Raw genomic sequence first — 21638 nt, forward strand, 5'->3', positions numbered from 1 at the left:
GTAAATGCTATAAAATGTGTTTCTGTTAGAAATGCAATAAACTTTATTCTGTTAGAGATGATAAATGCTGGGTAACGTAATTAGCTTAGTCACCTAAGCTAAATTAAATAAATAGCTTAGGTATGTACCTAGATGGGTAAGTTACCTTAGCTATGTAACTCCCTAGCTTAATTACCTAGGTAACTTATTTAGGAAATTAACCAGATAACCTTGCAAGGTAACTAAGCTAAGGTACCTAGCTTAGACAACTAAGCAACTTAGTATAGTTTCTGAGGTAACTAACCTTATGTAACTACTTGGTTACCTAAGATAATTAGGTAACTATTATCTTGGGTAACTAAGACAATAGTTACCTAGGATATAGTAACTACAAACTAAACCAGCTATTAGCTTAGCTACATAAGCTAATATGTAACTAAGCTAATAGGTATCTTAGGTAGCTAAACTACCTATATGGGGTAACTAAGTTAATGAGGAATCTCATTAGCTTGGGAAACTAAGGTATTAGTTTTTTTATCTAAGCTAATAATTACCTGATTATCTTGTGTAACAATTAGCTTATCTACGTAAGCTAAAAGTTAGCTTATGTAGCTCAGTTAGTAAGGTAACTTGACATGTTAGATGGTTTACTTAAGGTACCAGGATAGGACACATACACACAAAGAGAGAAAAAAAAGTCTAGAAGAGGGTCAGCTTTTTTTAAATTAATTAATTTATTTTTATTGCATGCTTTTGCCACCCTGTAAGTCAGGGGTGCCCAAAGTGGGTCCTCGAGGCCCGGCATCCTGCATGTTTTAGTTCTCTCCCTGGTTTAACGCACCTGGATCAAATTATGGCTCAGTAGAAGGCCTAAGAGGAACACTGACATGCTGAAAAGGTTGTTACTACCACCAGGGAAAGAACTAAAACGTGCAGGATGCCGGCCCTTGAGGACCGACTTTGGGCACCCCTGCTCTAAGTCATGCCACCCTGCTTGGTGAGCCTCATTAGCCTCAACAGAAACAAACACAGAAATGGAATGAAGGCAACAGCAAGTCAGTTTTTCTCTGTGTGGATTTTTACAACCTATCTGCCTGAAGATCTGCGTGTGTTCATGTACCTGCATGTGCATGTAGTGCCCCCACATCCGCTCCCCCCCCCACCTCAAACACCAAAGCTGACCTTCAGCCGCAGAGGCCAGGCGAACAGCACAACAACCCGCAGCAACGGAAAACACAAATGCTTTGTGAAAGCTTCGACACGGTGCGTTCGCACAAAAATGCCAAAATGTCACAATCTTCAAACTTTGTGTCCACAACACAGTTTTTCTTTTTACCTTTGTGAGGCTCCTGAAGGTTACCTGCAAAAAAAATTCCAAGAGGGTGTCAAAGCTAGAAGTGGTTTCTCAAGAGGGAACTAATTTCATCTTGTACTGTCTTCATTGCCCTTGAAGTTTTTCACGTTTTTTTGTTTTTTTGTTTCCCTTGTTAACACCAAGAATGAGGTGTGCGCATAAATATAGGAAAAGGAAATGAATTGTGTTTTTGTTTCTTGAGGAGTACACAAAGCGCCCATTAATGTAGGCAACGAAGTGAAATTATTACTAAAACTACATCTGTTCTGCGAAGACTTCAGAGGTTTGTTAGAGAACAAACCACTAACAGGGACTTCCTGCCGATTGGTGAACAGAGAGGAAGTTGTAGAGAAGTTTGGTTTTAAATCGACATCCAAAGCCTTGAACCTTCTAAGGATTACCGGTGATTTATTTCTCTGAGAACGTGGAAGTGTCACGACGTTACTGATTAAAAACAATAATCAAGCGAGCCTTCAAAACCTGACTGAAACATTGCGCTTGGTAAGCCAAACTATATTAACTACATTCAAACACAACATACGCTGACGTTAGGGTCGTTTTCACAGGCTTGAACTAAAAATTCATTCAGCTTAACTTCCCTGAGGTACCTTGTGGTGGTAGTTTTTCAAAATAAACTAAATTTTAACATTTCATGATATTTACATTGATTTCAGAGTCAGATAATGGTTTGTAAGTGTGCAAATATAGGGTGTATGTAATGTATTACATTATTTTACTATTAAAAGAAGAAACTTCATTTGCATCCTTTTATTTTGATGTGGTTGTTCCCCCACGATCAATTACACATAAAGAAAACCCTACAAAACCCACAACAGATGATTTCCTATAACAAACTCAGGTCAGTGGTGGCAGTATCATACTGAGGGGGATGCGTTTTTTTCCATCCCCATCAGAAAGTGAAATTAACATCGGACTGTTTAAAAGATACATAAGACACAATCGTTGTAAGAAAAGGCACTCCTGGAGAGTGTTGTGCTTTTCAGATTTTTGGTTCTAAATTGTGCCTGTTTTTTCCCGACTTTATGAACGAGAGGGTGTTCATTTGGCAAATTCTAAAGAAAAAAAAATCCAAAAATCATCGAGCAGGCAAACTAATTTTTTAAAAAGCAGAGACAACAGGACGTTAGGAAAAGAAAGAGGGAAAGGCCTGCGGAGAGGTTTTGTGTTCTTCCTCTCATCTGCATTCAGAATCGCATCTTGGTGTCTTTTAGCCCTGCAGTGAAGTTTCCTCTGCAGGGTGGCACACAGGGGGAGAAGTTCTAGAGCACAGATGCTAAACATCACCGAACTTGGAAGCTCCGAACACGAGAAAGGATTTTAAAAAAAAAAAAAGTGAGAGAAGTGAGTCAAATACCCGCGGTGGGTGAACAAGGGGTGTGTGGTGCTGGTGGGTGTCGCTGCTGATGTCACACCCACTCGAACAGCCGCGATTGGACCCTAATTAGAAATCTCGGCAGCAAATAGATAAGCGTCCTGCATGATTGAGCCCAAAGTGGCTGATGCCAAAAAAATTTCTGCAGGGGCGGAGAGGAGAGGAGCGGAGCGGAGCAGACAGAGAGCTGCCAGGCTGTGCTGACAGCACAGAGGCTTCACATCCGACGGGCTCAAGGCTGGAGCTGGACTTTCTACAGCGACACCCTGCGCGGTGATAATATTCGTCCAGAAAAAAGAAAAGAAAGAAAAGAGAGAGATATCTGTATACATACAGAGAGAGGGAGGGAGTAGAAGAAGAAGCAGAGGAGGAGGACGCGGCGTTGTTCGGAGAGGCTGACGAGACAAGTAGGAAGGAGAGTCGGCTCCAAGTTGCTCGCGCGCTCCGCTCCTGAGCTGATGGCATCCGTACTTGGAAACGGCAACCGCGCGTCGGGCGCTCCGAGCGGCCAGGTCCGGTGCAAGCTGAAGCGAAGGAGGAGGAGGCGATCCAAGAGAAAAGGTACGGGAACTTTTTAGTTTTCCCGTTTTTTTCCCCCCTCCCTCTTTTTTTTTTTTTTTTTTTCTTTCTTCCCCCACATTTAGACTGAATAGGCGCGCGGCGGCGGGGCGCATCGTTCGCTCGCGCGCTGCGCTTCGTAACTGTCCGCGCGGTGAAATTCTCTGTTGAAACGCCGATAAGCGAACAAATAACCGGCCGCCTTGTTAAGGTCTCTGTTTCAGCGGCGCATACAGTCTCTCTGCTCTAAAGTTTACTTTGGACTACATTTATTATTACTACTAGTTCAACCAAGATGTACAAATTCCAAGAAATTTTATCATATATATATAATTTACATGGATGCATCTGAGGAAGTTGGATGCATCTAACTTCCTCATTTCTATTTTTTGAATCGTTTAATCTATTTCTTTGCAGTAGATCTAATTTTTAAACTCTTATTTCATATTTAATGCCCTCTGTTTAAGACGAAAAAATCAACATTTGTGCGAACTATATTTAGATCTCTCAGAAAGATTGCAGGGATAATCCTGATAATTTTCCTAATGGGTGCCCTTTTGCCCCCCTCGCTTCCATAAAATGCATTCCTCCTCATGGCTTTGTAAGTCCAGCACTCCAGAAAAAGTCACATGTTGGACCAGCAATCAAGGCCCTGCATGTCAAAAAGGAAACGGAAAAAGGAGGTTGAAAAAAATTCAAGTCCTCCCTGAACCCCTTTTTAATTATTATATATAGTTTTAAAACTCAGTTTAAATTTTTCAAATCAGTTTCAGTGCATTCAAACGAGTCCCAATCGAGTACATTAGTATAGAGTGTAAAACAATCAGCTGGATTCATAATGGGAACAGAAAAGCATGCTGATTTCACTGACTTTTCCTCCCAACGCCGCAGCCAGCTCTGTAATGGATTCTGATGGGGGGGCTTCATGGTAAACAAATCCAACTCCCCCCTCCCCCACCCCTCACACTGCCGTGCGGTTTTATGCCGTCTTTACCAACGATATTACATCAGACTAATGCATGCTATCAAAAATAATAAAAACAACCTCATTTCATGAAGCATTTGCACCTCTCTGCCTCTCACCGAGAGACGCCAGATAGTTCTGCGTTTGCAGAACTGACCACACTTTGCCGGCCGTCGTTCGACTCGATCTGTGATTGCTGGGTAATTTCACTCTTGTTTTATGTTGCACTTCAGGAAAAAAAAAAGAAGGCAAAAGAAAAGCAACAGAATGACATTTTGGAAAGAAGAATTGGTGGAAGCTTCAATCCTGCAGCACGTTGAAGGTTATTTCCTAAAGCATTTCAGCAATTATCATTAAGATGTCAAAAGCAAATTCGTGTTGTTGCATCACGATAAATGATTGTATCTTTTCGCCCGTTTCTTCGTCTTAAGCACCTCTATTAAAACCAGCTGCAGCACGTTTAGCCCTGTGTGTCCGTGACACCACGACAACGGTGCAGTCCGTGCTGCCGAGACACTGATGTGAACGTGGACGGAAGCTGACGTATCCGGCTGCGAGCGAACATATAACGAACTCCCGTAAACACTTTTTTTTTTCCGCCCGTCATCAAAGTGCAAAACAGACGACCACAAACTTAATTTCCATAACCTCTTGATTTTTAATAGCCCAAGTAATTGAGACAAGGGAGACAATACATAAAATATAGTGCCGAGGCAAATGTATTTACATAATGGAAACGACAGAATTGGTTCCACAACATTAAGCATTGCATATGAGCGCCGCACAAACGCCGGCGCGCACATTAGCCGTCGGGGCCTTTTGGGGGAGGCGAGAGATGGGGGTTGGAGGGTTTGTGTGTGTGTGTGTGTGTGTGTGTTTGCGAGGTGAGGGCTAATTTAGCAGCGCTGCTGATTCACTCTGATAACACAGGACATTAAGGGGCCCCGGCTCAGGGGGCCGTTTGGAAATGAACTGTGTCCGTGGCCGGAGCTGGATCCCACACTTTAGATATGTTCTCCCTGTTTTCATGTGTTTCCTAAAGCGTCTGATTATTATTATTATTATTATTATTATTTTTATTTTTATTCTTCCCCTGACTTCAGACTTCAGCACAGATTATCCATAAGCCTGGCCAAATTTTCATTTTCTTCCTCCTGGTGTCAAATCTTTTCCTCAGAAATGCCAAACGATTCTCATCTTCAGATTTTCACACAATTATTTTAAAGCGAAAAGAAGGAGGAAAAAAAAGTCAGAGGGATTACTGCATGGCATTTAGGGCTTAATCTCTTGAAAAGGCTGCAGATTATTTGTAGATGGACTCGCTAAAACCTTTGTGTGCATTCAAAAGGCTGCAGCTTCTATTAATTTCACTTTTTTTTTTTTTTTTGAAGTTGCTCATTTTTTGATGGGCAAAACAAATAACCCCAGAGTGAAGATTAGGGATTTATCTCTCTTTTTTTTTTTTTTTGGCAGTCTGACACCATTTGGTTAATGCTTTGAATTCCTAGAAATCACTGCGTTCCCCCAGCTTTACCTTTAAAAATTTCCAACAACCCCCTTTTCCTTTCCTCGGACCTCTCTCCGTATCGGTTTAGCGTTTATTTATGACCGGCCTTTAATCAATCACAGCCTTTTAGCATCTCCAAAGGGATGCCACTAACACAAATAAAATCCGGCGCAGTAACACCTAAGTGGATGCACTGCAATAGCTGTCAATCATCTGCGTACGGTTTGACTGTGGCGTACAGTCCTTCCTCTTTATCCACAAAAATAAAGCAATCCAGAGATTTATGTACCAACATTGCTTTTTTATTTATTCTTCTTATAGCTACACTTATCAGGATGTGGTCCCAGTACAGTATATCAGCATGTCATCAAGAGTACCGGGAGGGGGGAACGTGAAAAACGCAGTGTGTAACATAATTTATGTCACAATTACCGTTTACGCCTTCAGTCGCAGCGAGGCGGCAGCAGAGGAGTCTGGTTTGGGTTTTTTAAAGGAGAGGAGGGGGGGAGAGGGGTAAGGATGGGAAAGATGAGGGTCGGGTCACGCAGGATGATGGGGGTCTTCCCACATCCGATCCCCCCCCCCCACTTCCCCCGGAAGACAGGTGCCTTATTGTGTGACATCCAGAGTGGAATAAGGGAGCGTGAACTGCAGGCGGTTCAGTTTTCAGCACCGCCAGCAGTGATAGAGGGGGGCGTCGAGTCGAGGTCAGAGGTCAGGCAGGAGAGCGCTTTTTAACATCCACACATCCGTATTTGGTCCAAGAGATTTATTACTATGTCTAAGGAGCTTTTTCTGGCAGGCAAAATGGGTTTCTATGTAGATTTTTTTTTCTGTTTTTTTGCACTGGAATATTCTAAGCAAACCTTATTTCTTTTAAAGATGAAGCATGGCAACTATTGGAAGCTCTTTGTCATGAAAATTGGAGTTTAAAATGACAGAGTATGACTCTGTTTCATCCTAACCACTAAAACTTTAAAACATTTAGAAAAATCCAGACATTTTCCGCCTTGGCAGGCATTGGTCAGTTACTGGTATGAAGGTATATCGAGGTTTTAAAATGTTACTTTAGACTGATAAGTCTAAACCAGGCAGTGTGTGTGTGCGTGTGTGTGGGTGTGTGTGTGTGTGTGTGTGTGTGTGGTGGGAATATCCATGTTCACAGCAAAAGAATAACTTCATATAGATGAAACAAAAAGTCTGCAAGCATCCTTGGGCCAGATACAGCAGTCAAGGTACATTAAATCTGTAAAAAGGTTATGGTTTCAAAACCACAAAAAAGCATTTTATCCTTTTAAAGTGGTGTAAAAGTCATCTTTAAGGGTAACTTCTTAGGTTCTTTTGGAGCAGAGAAGTTCAATGTGTGAAAAACCAAGATGTACAAATGACTTCTATCACTGTAGCACCTTTTTTAAAAGTACAGATGGAGAATCTGTTAAGAAACAGAAAGCAGGCCAAGGCCTCTGATTATAGCCTGATTTAGTAACAAGCTAATCTCAGTATGCACTCAAAACTAATGCTGCATTTATTAGGTGTTTATTTTGCATTTCTACTTTACAAAACTATTTTTATTAAAGCTGTTAGAGTTATATTTGTTAAGCAGTAGTAGTTTTTCATGAACACTGGCGATGCACCGAGCCACCTTTTTTCCCACTTCCGTCACCGATGCAGACATCTGAGGTTAAGTATCGGCCGATACCGATCCGATCAGAAAACCAGTTCAATTAAAAAGTTTCCTTTTTTAAACAGACATAAATGTACTGAGTTGCAAATTTATTTGATAACTCCACATCAAGTACCAAACACTTAAGTATTATGGATCGTTCACATTGTCACGGATACCAATCTATAACTTTTTTCAAAATTGAGAGCAATATAGATATTAAAATCAGATTGGCACATCTTTAGTGCATTCCTGTTTTTGCTCAATTACCATTGGAAATATGCAAACCTCCCTGACCTCTGTGACCCCGAGAGGATACCTGAGTACTGACAATAGATGGACGAATGGGTGGTGGTGTTTTTTTTTTTTCTTTTTTTGGTTAATACAGTAAAACTGTGTTATATTTATGCATTTTTAAGCAATTGTACCATGAGAATCTCATATTGCCACATACTTAGTTTTACAAGGAGAAAAGAGAACGTCATGTAAACAGGAGTCAAGATGTTTCCCCAAAAAGACAAAAAACCAAGTCTGTGTTTGAGTTTAAAGTGCAGGTTTGTGTTTGACTTCTTTTAAACCCTCTCTGCCCTTATTCAAACAACGCTTAAATTCTTTTTACAGGAAAGGTTTGACAAAAATCCATTTTTCATGTCTCGTTTTGCGTCTTGCCAACTCGAAGCAACAGCCCCGCTTCCATTCCAGCAGCTGCATGCACATACGTTCGGTGTCAAGCCTGTTTTTTCTCCAGTCATTTTCCTGTCTGCCTCCCCGCTATCATCTGTCAGATTGTGAGAGTTAAAAAAAAAAAAAACCTAAAGAAAAAAAAAACAACAAAACAATATTTCAGTGGAAATGCTGTAACCGCTACAGCAATTTTTAAGCAACGGCACAAAGCACAGTGACAAACGCATGCAAATTGAGAACACAAGTCTTTGTAATGTGGAGCACAATGAGCACATGGAGGCTGAATGATAGCAGCAATAAAAAGCTAGCTGTGAGGAATAAATGAAAATATATACAAAAAAAGAAAAGTCAGGAATGTGCTCATTGCCAAAGCTCACTGGAAAAGGATCAGTGGAGTAAAAAAAGGGGGGGGGATGGGGAAAGAAGAAAGATTTCTGGTTTTTGGAGCTGCGAGTGCTATTTTTAATCAAACTTGTTCAGTTTTCCTGGATAAAAACCAACTTTGACGGTGTCTGCGAACATGTACACACAGCGGCGTTACGATTCCGGCGTAGGCCCACGCAGAGTTGCATCAAGGCACACGCGTGTAGAGCATCGTGTGGGTTACTCGCTCCAGCGGTTTACTAATGTAGGTTCAATCACAGCAGGAAGGGAAGCCGGGCGGAGGGGGTGGGACTGCTTCCGTGTTGGGACGCCCCAATGTCACAGCGAGTGTCATGAGAGGACGTGGGGAAGAGATATTTTGCAGATGTGGAGCGCCATTTTTTTTTTTTTCTCCTGTTTTTTTAGGCCCCTGAAACTCTTCTGCCACATTTGTTTGTGCCGGTGTTGATAATGGCATTAGGAGCTGTGGTGGGAACACCGCTGGCATTTATGAGGTTAATGAAGGTCGGCGCCGGCGGAAAACGGCGCGGCGCTCTGCTGTGTGCGCTCGCATGGCTCTGTGAATTTACGGGACGCTTCCTGATTAAAGGGAGTGGGGGGAGTGGCGGAGAGGTCGGTCTGCTCAGGACGCCGCGTCCTCCAAGTGACCGCGCGTTTAGCTGACGGGAGAAAGGAAAAAAAAAAAAGGTTAGCTCTCCTGACTGTGGTCTCATGAGGACAGCAGATAAAATGACCAAAGAAAGGGAATAGCACAACTTTGGTGCATTTGCATAATTAGTAATTATCTTGTAATAGTCCCTTCTGGCTTTATTCAGCTCCGTGGTAAAGAGAAAAAAAATGTGCTTAAAGTTCAGGAGCAACAAATAACTTGAGGAGAAAAATGACTCACTGGTGCAAACGTTTGGACTCTTCGTGGGCCGCCTCGGCCACGTCTGCTAAGAATAAAACAAAAGTATCAAAAGAACAGATGCAGATTTAGAAGAAAAAAAAATCAAAAGGTGACACTTAAGTTAATTAGTCTGTTGTTTTATGACTCCCACAGTTGGAAAGATAACGGTATTACTCACGCCGTAATAACTTGTTGCGCTTGTCGTCATGACGACCAAACGCAAACAGTTTAATTGAGTTAGTCATGTGTTACGCTCCATCAATCTGTCCACAACAGCTTTCGAAAAACGACGACTACTTCAGGGGAAGACGTTGCGAGAGCGCCGCGCCGCTAATGTGTGCGCTCCTGCGTTGGAAAATAAAACTCTGGAGTGTATCAGATGCTGCCTCCGTATGGTAATTTGTTTGCGTGTCTGTTACTGTGTGTGTGTGTGTGTGTGTGTGTGTGCGTGTGTGTGTGTGTGTGTGCGTCACTCCTGAGCATTTGTGTACGGGTGTGCAGCCGTCTGCAGGGGAGCTGCCAGTCCTCATGAACAAACAGGGAGGAAGACGTTATCGCTTCCTGTCGGTGTCTGTGCGTCCGCAGTCCACTAGAAGGGGCCTGACAATGTGGAAGATGGAGCGGAGCCGCCTGGGAGTGAGTGCCAGGTGATTCCGGGGTCGGACGCGAGCGGCGCAGCGGGTTGTCGCTGTTGGAAACGCAGCTCTGGAACTTCTCAGCACACACACCAAAGCAGCTTGGAAATGAGCCTTTTTGGAGAGTAAAGCTTGTGGTCTGTAAATAACCAAACAGCATTTCTAAGCTCCATCAGCAGGTCCAAATCAGTTTTGTTTACTGTCTTTATTATAGTTGCTTTGAATACCCTTTTTTAAAAAAAAAAAAAAAAAAAAAAAGTGAAACTAACTTATGGAGCACCAAATATGGCTTGGTGCACCACATTTACAAAACTTGATGTACCTCAGTGCTAAAAGGCCCATCTGATGAAAGGCTTCAATAAGATGTTAAGAGTCAGCAGTCAAAAAGCACATATCTGATTTTCAGAGCAAAGAAGTGACTGTATTGGACATAGAACCTCAATCCCTTGTGTAGAAGTCTTCATTTTTAGGGATCACTACACTAGCTCAAATGTTATGTTATTAATTTCAGGTCAGTTTATTTTGAGCATGCAAATAACTTTGAATTAAAAGCACCGAAATCCAACGTTTCAATTTTACAGAACAAAGCAACATAAACTTAAATTCCAGATTCAAAAGGAAGGGAAAGGAGCGTAATCTTATGTTGCATTTCATCTCCATGTGGGAAAAAGTCTGTCCACATGAAATGCTAGCTAAAATACCTATGTAGGGCCAGTAGATGGCACCACCATCAAAATTGAAGACATAAAAATGCAGAACAACATCCAAAACATCCTCTTCAGTTTTTACTATCTGACTCTTCTTTTCTCTATTTTCTCAATACAAAGGGAAACGATGTTCAAAGTTGTACCATTGTTAATTGCTTGTAGTGCAGGAAAAAAACACAGGAGGTTACAAAAATCAAAATTGGACTCATGCTAAGTTTAGATAGATGCGTCAAAGCCAAGTTTGTAAAAAATCTCTACTTGGATTGTCTTTGTAAAAGTCAGTTTCACTGCCTGCCTCCATGTGGACAGGAGGCACAAACAAAAAAGAAAACTTTTTTTAAAAAAATATCCAGACAAACTTTATCTGTTTACTTCTTTCAAATGACTAGGGACATATGTAGTGTTCTGTAAGTAATGATCCAACATCACCAATATTTGACTACCAACAGGTTGTCAAATATTGCATTTGACAATCTAATCTCATGCTATGCACATTCTCGATCTGCATTGATGAAGTTTCACTCTTCTCAGGGTGCTGGATGCTAGAAACTGATGGAATGACGAACTTTTTGAGTAGTTAGTGGAATAATTATCTGACCAATTCGAATGCTCATAGAAACTTCAGATTTTTCTTTTTTTTTTATCTTGACAAAGGTCTGTTCCTGCACAGTGGAACAGTGTGCATTCCACATTGTTGATCCCAATAAAAGTGCACTATTCAAACTGGGAACACAAAAAAACCCCCAAATGTTTCATAAAATTAGCTTCATGTCCTCATCTTTAGACTTTCATTACACATGTTTATTAATACTACAACAAAAATGGTAACATAGTAGTCAGTGTGACAGCAGCTTAAATCAGTGCATGGTAACAATAAGCAAGACATTGAGACTTGTCTTGTGTATAATGCATATATGCATCAAGAGCATGCATATGCTAACATTTTCAAGCACACCAAAAAATTAAAGCCATGCTTTAATGTAGCAGCAAATTTAGCAGCATTCCTGCAACCTCTACAGGGACTCGTCTATTTTGAGAGTTAAAACTCTACAACAGAATAACAATTTAAAACCACAGACGAATTTAAAGAGAAACGGATTCAGTCAAATTAAAACAGTCTTAAGTTTTCATGGTGGTAGTCCAGTTAGGGCATCTGATCTTTTATTTAATGCACTGTATCTAGACAAGCTCTTGTGTCTAATGTGAAGTCCTGCCAGTAGCAGGCAAGCGCCCCACACATCACAGTGGCAAAACATTCCTCCCGTTTATGATCCTAATTAGCTCTAACTGTGCCATCATCCCTGAGTCATCATGCCTGGAGAGAGGCCACATCGTTTGACGGTCGGTAGTTTCACTATTTCTTCAACCCTCTCCTTTCTTTCTATCTCTCTCTTCCACCTCTAATCCCACCTCCTTCCTTCCTTTCTCCCACTTTAGCAGCGTTGCACAATGCTATTGTTGTCTCCTGGCTTACTCGGTCGTACTCGCAGCACGGTAGCTGCTACCATGAAGAGGCACATATTTCATAAGCCACAAATAGCCAAAGAAGGTGTTTTGAATTTGGGCACTGAGAAGCGGGCTTTCTGTTTGTTTGGTTTTTTTTTTTTTTTTTTTCCCCTTCTTTTTTTTTTTTTTTCGCATACAGTGAGTTAGCCAGGAATTAAGTTGCCGTTTGAAAAGTGCTTGGAAGTGGGGGATGGGAAAAAATAAAAAATATCCCGACCGCATGATCGGCATCTGAATAGCCGTCAACTCCACCTGACTTAAATGTTTTAAACTTAACGTCATGCCTCAGCCAGAGCACAGGACAAGAGCAGTGTGTGCCGTGCTGACATTGCAAAGTTAGCACTGACACTCCGCCTCATATGGAATAATGAAATTGGATGAAGCAGCTTAAACGCCGCTCTCGCCATCAGACTCTGTGCCTATTAGAGATAACATTAATGAAGGGGACTTTGGTGGAGAATAGACGTGTCTTTCTCCAGGGTGGGGTGGTGAAGGTGTAGGCCGCAAATGGCATTTATTTCCATTAATAAAGAAGAGTGTTTTACAAGAGGGCCTCTCCAGAGGTTCTCTCTCTAGAGGTTCTGGCAAAGTCCTACACCTTTTTGTTACCAGGCGGGCACGGGGAGAGCACTGCAGCCAGGTCCATTTGTCTAAAAAAAAAAAAAAAAAAAAAAAAAAAACTTGTTTTAACCTTCATTTACTCAACTTGGGCAGAGGAAGACACTCAATCACAATAATCACCGCTGTCCATCTTTTGTAGATTATTAATGTGAATGAGCAGAGAAGAGTAATTAGCTGGTCTTTTTTGCTGTTCAGCATGTTTCTTTTTTCTTCCCCTTGAGGGCTAAAGAAAGTGGTTTTAATCTGTTGTACAGTGGGTCAAAAAGTTTGTGTACTGCCTATTGTAATGCTAGCTTTTTGTTGTGTAAAATGATGCCAAGAAAAATAGTTTCAATTCTTTTTTTAACCTGTGCAGTTCATCAGTCATTTCCTGAGACTAGCTAATTTGAAGAAATGCTGGAAAAGATATAAAAGAATCTTCTAGTTTCAGTCAAATGGCCTGGAAGCTGAAGGAACACCGCTCACTAGAGACATCCCTGACAAGCAGCAGAGTGGAGGCTAGCTAACCAATAGCCTGGTAAATTAATTGGCTAATAACTTTTTAGATTTGAAGTGTTACTTTATTAGTACCAGACTGGCAAGAAGTGACAATACACTGAACAGACGTGTATTTGGGTTTTGCTTTTGTTCCCTAACTCTATGTACATCTATTTCAATAAAAATCTTTTGACAATACTAGGCATTTTAGTTAACACGATGAAACTTTTATTTGTGACCTTAAATTTAGACAAGCAGCAATATCGCAATACTAAAAATGGACCGGTCAAATCTTTATGACAATATTCTACATTGAGCTTTGTGCACTAGCAGCCAGATTGCAAGTAATTTCTGGATGGTAAATCTACAACAAGACACTTGTCCTTTTTAGCAGCCATTGTACAACACATACAGCAGTAAAACCAGCTGACTAAACGAGCTGGAGCTCAGCTTGGGTTGCTAATCACAAGCTGGGGTTGCTGGGTGAGTGACTGTCCCTGCTGATTTGTGACGCTATATTCTGAAGGATTTTGAAACGGCTCGTTTTCCAGACACCAAAAAACAGCTGGGTGTTTTTTTGTTGTTTTTTTTTTAATATGTTTGGTCTGATTTTAGAACCAGTGGAAACTCAAATGGAAGCACAGAAAGGTGCAAAATGGGAATTTTGCATAATTCATCCCTTTTTAAGTCTAAGTGACAAGTATCAAGCATATTCACACGCTGATTCACTCTGTGACGACGGCTAATTGTGGCGAGATGGAAATCACATTAAGTTAATTCGAGAATTGGCAGATAGATTTGCTAAATGTCAGATTATCACATATTGATGAGGGGATAAATGTAAACTTCTGCCTCATTATTCTGCCCTAACACCATCATAAAACCCCCTCTCCGCCCCGCAGTAAATCCCTTCCTCATCCATCGATCCCATCATCCGTTCGGGTCTTCTTCTTTCAGGCTTATCTCTCAAGTCTCTGAAAAGATATTTAAAAAGAAAAAAAATACATAATCTTTGACTGCATGAACTGTGCGGATCAGCACTTCGTTGGCTGGCATTGGTCAAGCTTGGAGTTTTTATTTACCTCTGGGCCGATCCTTGCGATAACATCCTGTTTCCCAACTTTTTTCCGCAGTCGCACGCCGCGGTGTTTGTTTTTCTCCCCGCTGCCGTGATTTTGATTTGTACAGCTTGGAGTGCTGGAGCGTAGTAGATGTGTTTGCATTTACCCGAAAAAACTAAGAGTTCCAATCAGCCATCCATTGCCTCCGATAGCTCCGAGTGTATTTGGCTTCCCCCAGATAAGGCCTGAGCATACATCCAGTCGGATTCAGCTGAATTGTTTGAACACACACAGGCGCGCGCGTGCATGCACGCAAGCTGCGTTGGCAGAGGTCTGCTTGGATGGGCTGTGTCAAAACGGAGAATTTTCATCCTCACCCCTTGCAGTCAGCGGCGCTTCAGGGCTGTAGATGTTTGTAAAGGGTGAAGGGTGTGTAGAACCAGCGGCTACAAATGTTGCCTTGCATAAAGGACAAAGACAGGATATCTTGAGGCTGAAAGCGTCCCTGAGATGCTGGAACAGATGGACCTACATATCCACTATTCCATATTTAGACCCAAGGTAGCTATCGGGCGGGGGGAGAAATCCCATACAGTACATCTACTTTTCTGAACTACCTGTCTGTTTGTTCTGCTTTTCTTATCCAGAGTTTTCTCTCTCTCTCTGAGACCTGACACGGCTATGAACTTTAATTTTACCAACTTTTTTTCAGAGCTGAAGATTAAATTTCCTGAAAGATTACATTGTGCTCTCGAATTATACCTGCAAAAACGGATGAGAACGAAGGCGAAATAGACTGGATCGAGAAGATATTTAGGTGGTATTTGAAGCTGTTTTCTTTTGTTGCTTCAAATATTTCTGTCATTTCTTTGGGTTAAAAGTATGGGGTGGCATTTTGGTTAAGACGAAGAGATGAAAGGAAATGATTTTTAATTCAGAATCGGAGTTAAATATGTGAGAAAAAGACCCTTCTCTGTGTCACAGTATGCATGAACTGATAGAAGAATTTCATGATGCAGCGGCCTTGAGGGAGAAATGCAGTGGTTCCATTATATTAACACACATATAAAAGAAAAAAAAACATCATGGCATTATCTAGCTGCTTTCATTTAAAGCACAGCTTCAACAAAAGTAGTGGGTTTAGATTCTATGGCCTGTGTTTTTTTGTGACTGGACCATATTTCCAAATGGCCAAGTAGATCTGTTCATGTGAGAAATATGTAATAGCATTCTTTCAGCAAAGAGGCATGAAGAATCATTTCATGTCTTTTACAGCAAGTTTTTCCTTAAACTGTGCAACTATGCAACTTCTAAAACCTTAGTATGCCTTCATACCCATGTCTGTGTAGCAAGAAACTCGTAAATGTTTGCTCATTTTATCAAATGTTAGTTTGCCAAGGTATGTGTAAAATTATGTTTTCTACACACACTTGCTTCGTGGAGCGGGTCTGGACTCTCAGCTATTGCGATAAGACTGCTTTCTAGAGGTGTAGACTATGTTGAAGTTTTAAGTTTTACCCAGTTGCTAACGTATGTATTCGTTGCTATAAAGCTTACCTGAAATTGCCTGCACTGTAAACGACCATCTCCCACTGCAACGAGAGAACAAGATGGCTGTTAATGTTAACTTAAGTATTGGAAGTGTGGCCAACACGGACTGAACGACTTGATTAACTTCCTCCACCACCACCGCTACAGGCAGATTGCAATCCTAAAACAGTTCAGAAAATCGACATCATCTTTCACAACACCTCCTTCTGTTCGCTGATTGGCCCGTTTGAAATTCTACTGCAGGAATCCAAGTCAATGGGAGAAAGCCAAGACTGCCTGTGTAGCAAGATTAGAATCTAGTTGGATTACGCAGGATGGCAATGGTCAGGCTATTGTCGTGTTACAAAGAACAAAAAGTATGATTTGTTTTGTGAGTAAAAATATCAAAAAAATTTTAATTCTTTTCTTACCATATGGACTATTTTTGCCAAAAGCCATCACCTGGTATCTGTACTTTTAGCTGGACAAAACACTGGTCACTTTGACATTTCATCTTTAATTTGTAGGAATTTCTCAGTAATTCCTGCTTTCTTTAGCTGTTTTGAAACGGTACATTTTTAAAGCTTTGACATACGCTCATACCTAAAAGCAACCTACACCTAGTCGAGACTCTGGGGAAAAGAAAATCTCAATTTAAGTTTTGCATACTTATCAGAAAACGATGCTTGTTTCTTAAAGCTACTTACCATCCCGTTGCATTTAAATAAGAAATAGAAGAAATCCCACAGAAAACAAAATTACAGAAATCCCAGCTGCTAATGTGTTGTATTTTTCCAGCATTACATGCTTTTGAAGCGTCAGCTAAGCTAATTTGAAGTTTTGCTGCAGAAAACTTGGCATGCCCTGTTGGTTTGCTGCAGAGCGGGAGAGTGGCAACACGGTTTAATGATAATAGCTCTGACGATTGCAGAGATAATCCTCCTGGTATTCCTGCTGACTGCGGAGAGCCTGGGCTTTGTTCTCCACTCCACCTATTAGCGTGATGGAAGTTCATTTTAATTTGAATGGACCATCAGTGCTCTAAGAGGGTGCTTGTGCGAGTGCGTATGAGAAACCGAGCGCGGAGCGCTCAAACGGGTGCAGCGCCATGCCTGTGTGTACGCGCTGTGATGCTAACCAGAGACACTGGTTACACAGAGATTAACTTCCTAGACACAGAGAAGTGGCTGTGGGTTGAGTGTGGTGACCTCTCTGGGCTGCAGGTGCTCTTATCATTTTGGCAACTGTTTCAGCAAAGTTTCTCCTCTCTGGCGGCCACAGCTGAGACTCAAAGCAAAAAGATAGTCAACAAAACATATGGAAATGGCCTCACTTCATAGATAGTCTCATTTTAGGATGCAAAACCAAGGCGTCACGTAGCAAGGGTGGAACTTACGTTCAGTCGAATTTATTACATGATGTGACGTTATGCACAGCAATTAATAATGCTAAGACATTGCCATATTCAGTGCATCCCATTGCATTTTTACCAAATTACAGCCTCAAACTTCAATGTTTTTTTGTTTTGTTTTGTTTTTTTTTGCTGGATTTTTATGTATCAGACGAAGGTGTCGATCCAGCGTCCTGCAACTTGTAGATGTGTCCCTCGTCCAACACCCCTGAATCAAATGACTGAGCATGAAGTCAAGTTTTGTAGAATCAAGCTAATGATCCAGTTACACAGAGATGCAACTAAAAGTTGCAGAACGAGAGTTTGACACCTACGTGTTAGACCAACACTTAAAAACGCCTAATTGGAAAGTACGTTACTCACGTCTCTGATCACGTCTGACTAGAGCACCTGCTTCTACACGATTAATGATCCCGTTCATGCCTTGTGCCAGACAAGACTTCATACGGCTTTCTTTCAACAATCATTTTCTTCTCGCAACTCTTCAATAAATTGATCAGATCTTAATTCTGGCCTGCGTGTGCTTTACGTATTGGTATGTAAAGCAAAAGTGTAAGCTAGCAGCATCACTGGGACAGGTAGTTGTTCTGAGGTGACCCTCTGGTTCTCTGTGGCACAGTTTGAGTTTGTACAGTGCTATCCTGCTGTTGAATTGGCAGACAGAGTAAACAAGGTTCGCTGTGTCTGGATAGTTTGTCACTGCTGTGACTTCAGGGCTATCTAAATGGCAGCGAGTGAGCGCGTTCATCATCGCATTCATCCTTTGCAGCGTGAGAGATGAATAGCCTACCAGTCCACCAGGTCATGAGTTATCACTCACCAGGGGCTGCTGGTTCATATCGAGGTCAAAGGACTATTAGTCTTCAGGCAAATGTGCCTTCCTGGTGCTGGAATACACACAGATAGACATCCTTTTGCTCGCAGCCTCAAACACACACCCCAGGTGTTCCTGTGTATGTTTTCCTAGCAGTCAAGTCTAGCTGGTCTTACCCCACACCATCCATCCATCCATCCATTCATCCATCCATTTTCTTTACACCCTTGTCCCTTAGTGGGGTCGGGAGGGTTGCTGGTGCCCATCTCCAGCTAACGTTCCGGGTGAGAGGTGGGGTACACCCTGGACAGGTCGCCAGTCTGCCGCAGGGCCCCCCCTCCTGCGGCAGACACACCGTGTGGTTGTTTAATCGCTGCTTTTCTTTTCTATTAATGTTGAAGGGATGAAATAAGTGCTGTAGAAAATGTTTTCCTGCTTTTATTAGTACCTTGTATCTGTGATTTGTCTCTTTTAGACATTTGCAGTAATGTATCAATAAGTTACCCACTATCACGAAATAAAACAGAGAATTGTAAATTTCTGACTTTCTTTGGTTGTAGCAAAAGAAGAGAAATTTCCATGAATTACAGAAACCTCTGTGGTTTTATATCATTATTGCAACAAGGAAACATAAAGGAAGGAGCTTTCTGTCTGCAGCTTATTACAAATAACGTGAAACCATCAGAAAGGTTAGTTGAAAGCACAAAATTGAACATTGGTGTGGTTGTTTGGTAAAAGAACTCTACATCACATAAAAATTAGAAAATATTTAGCCTATTTGGAATTCTAGGAAATGGCGAGTTTACAAATTTTCTTTTTGTTGTAAATGTTAATATTTTTGGTGTTTCTAAAATGTAGTGGAATCTGTACCACTGATCAAATCTACCTTTGAAACAAATCTGTTCAGATTTATGTTTTGCTTTTTTAAAGACAACATCCTAAGTACTTTAGTAGGCTACTTAGCTTTAAAAAAAAGTTGAATAATTTATTTTCAGTATTTCTCTATAACATTTTTATTGAAATTTACCAAACTGACAGAAATATGCCATCCTGAAAAAGTAAGATTGTGTGAACATTTACCCATGTTGTTTTGCTAGTTTAACCTAAAAGCTAGGTTAACCTGCTAGCATGATATTTATTTCACAAAATGGAGAGTCCATCTAATTTGTTAATCCAACTGGAGCGCAGTTAAAAGATTTGGTTCAACAAAGTTGTTTGCTAATAGTTGGTTTGCTAGTTTAAACTGTAAAGCTAAAGCTGACTGGCAACTCAGACGATCCAACTTCCCAGTACGAACAGAATACACAATTAGTGCACATTCACAGAGCGGTCGTCTGAGCGTTAGCCACCCCGATATTTCTGAAAGCAGAACGGGGAGAGCTCTGAAAGATTTCCACTAAATGAAGAGCATTTTCATGTATCAGGCTGGCTTTAATTGCTTCATTTAAATGTTATTTCACCATCAAATGCCACTTATTCACAGACAGCATTGTTGCTTGTGAAAACGATTATGCTATCAATGGACACTGGAGTGCGGGGTCTAAATATGCAATAACAATAACTGTGCTTTTTTAACAGCGTTATTAACAGTTTCATTATAAAAGGCTGAAAGCTGGAATAAAAGTGTTATCTCTGGCACAAATTTGGAAAAGCATGAACCCACCAGCAGATTAGCTTTTAACATCACCCACAGACCTCCTGCCTGTGAGTTGGAGTGTTGTTATGCAATGTGAGTCAGAGGGTATATGAACTGAAGCTTTGTTAAAACTGGGGAATGCGTTACCATTATTTTGACTACAGTAAGCTGGAAAAAGCAAAGCTCGGATAGCAAATTTTAATTCTCGTCTTTCGTTTGCCTGTCGTTAGAATCCTGGAACGAAGGCAGCTTTGATCCCAGCGAGGATACGCAGGAGAACAGTTTTCCCAGCCACCCTCACCTCATCTGTTCAGATGAGGCGAAATAGGATGAGAGTTTAATGATGCCGTGGGGAAGCGGCGGTGTCACAACCACAGTCACTAATAGCGGAGGCACTCCGGCAAAAGAATAGGACTGTTGTGTGAATCTAGCAGATTGGGGAACTAGTAGAGGAGCCCAGTATTGTTGATATGAAACATGCTTGGCACATGCAGCCTTGAACAAATAACACTGTTTGTGATTTTTTATTCCAGAGAGAGAAGCAGCACCTGAAGAATATAACACCCACAAAAAAAGAGAGAGAGGAGAAGAAAGGGACACATTATGAGAACATTTGGCAGAAACGGAAATGCTTGCTTGATTGCAGGAGTCAGTTTAGAGAAAAATCAAGATTTAGATTTTTTTTCATATATTACAAATACTATCATGTATTTGTATGTAGAAAATGGAAAATAAACATCATAAAGAACCTATACATCCGCAAATACCGTTTTAAATTTTCAGTTTACTGTGCTAAAATCTTAACCCAAATTAGTTAAAATATGTGGCATTAAAGTCTGCATTAAAGTATACACACACCTTGACGTTTTTCTCATTTTATCATGTTACAGTCACAAATGCATAATTGTACAGTTGAAGGAAAATGCTAATCCTTTGGTGTGTAGATGCATGTTCAACTGCTTTTACATTTCCTACTGACTGCTTTCTGAAGACATTAAAGAGGCAGTTGCTTTTATGAAAAATATTATATATATATATATATATATATATATATATATATTTATTTATTTATTGAAACTTTCACTGTTTCATGACATTATTGTATGAGACAGCTACCATAATGTGGAAACAAATCAATCCCCACTGCCTTCTCCCAGTGCTAACTAGAAACAACCAATCAGAGTTAGGAGGCGGGTCTTAGTGCTCTCTGCTATGCTACGGTATTATCCTGATAGCAGAGCCTGCAATCAGTGCTAAGGCTAGTTAGCATGGCCAGCGGATAAACAGTGTTTTTGGAATGGAAAGTTGTTTCTCTGCCATTAGCACGTTGAGCAGCGCATACACATGATTGTCTGACATCACTAAGACCCTCCTCCTGGCTCTGATTGGTTGTTTTTGACCTGGAATGGTGCAGTTCTTTGGCAATAGTGATTTTTTTTCACAGAAATAATCAAGCTCAAGGACTTTGAAAGTTTTAACGAATATGTTAAAATAACATTTTTAATAAGCTATATACTGCAGCTTTACAGACCAAATGCATGCTGCACATTTTAAATTTTTATTAGTAAAAAAAACTTGTAATCCACTCAGCAGTTTCTTTCCACTTCACTATTATGCACTGATTTGTTGTGGTCTGTCATATAAACACTAACCCTAACAGTGATGGTAATAAGGCAAAATAATTCAGAGGGTTTGAATACTTTAAGTATTCAAACTGCAAAACTGTGAGTCAGTGGGTCTAAACCAGTAAACCCTTCCTGTCCCTGCAGACAGAGTGTAATAATCAGGCTTGTTGGTTGGCAGGCCGTCCCTGTAGGCCTCCAGCTCCCAGCCTCCAGGTCCTCCACACACCTGCCTGCCGCCGG

The 21638-nt window shown here is 41.0% G+C and overlaps 1 protein-coding gene across 1 annotated transcript in view; it reads left to right on the top strand.

The window, feature by feature from the left end:
* The first annotated feature begins 2335 nt into the window (after nt 1-2335).
* LOC148153315 (inactive double-stranded RNA-specific editase B2-like) overlaps nt 2336-21638 on the top strand; it is a 139392-nt gene continuing 120089 nt past the window's right edge. Inside the window, exon 1 of the mRNA XM_088001157.1 lies at nt 2336-3287. Within this exon, the coding sequence (XP_087857283.1) occupies nt 3185-3287 (103 nt within the window). The 5' untranslated portion in view covers nt 2336-3184. The remainder of the gene's footprint in view (nt 3288-21638) is intronic.

This window comes from Poecilia mexicana, unplaced genomic scaffold (genome assembly GCF_051168715.1).
Source record: "Poecilia mexicana isolate PSO_F unplaced genomic scaffold, ASM5116871v1 scaffold_20, whole genome shotgun sequence".
Taxonomy (NCBI): Eukaryota; Metazoa; Chordata; class Actinopteri; order Cyprinodontiformes; family Poeciliidae; genus Poecilia; species Poecilia mexicana.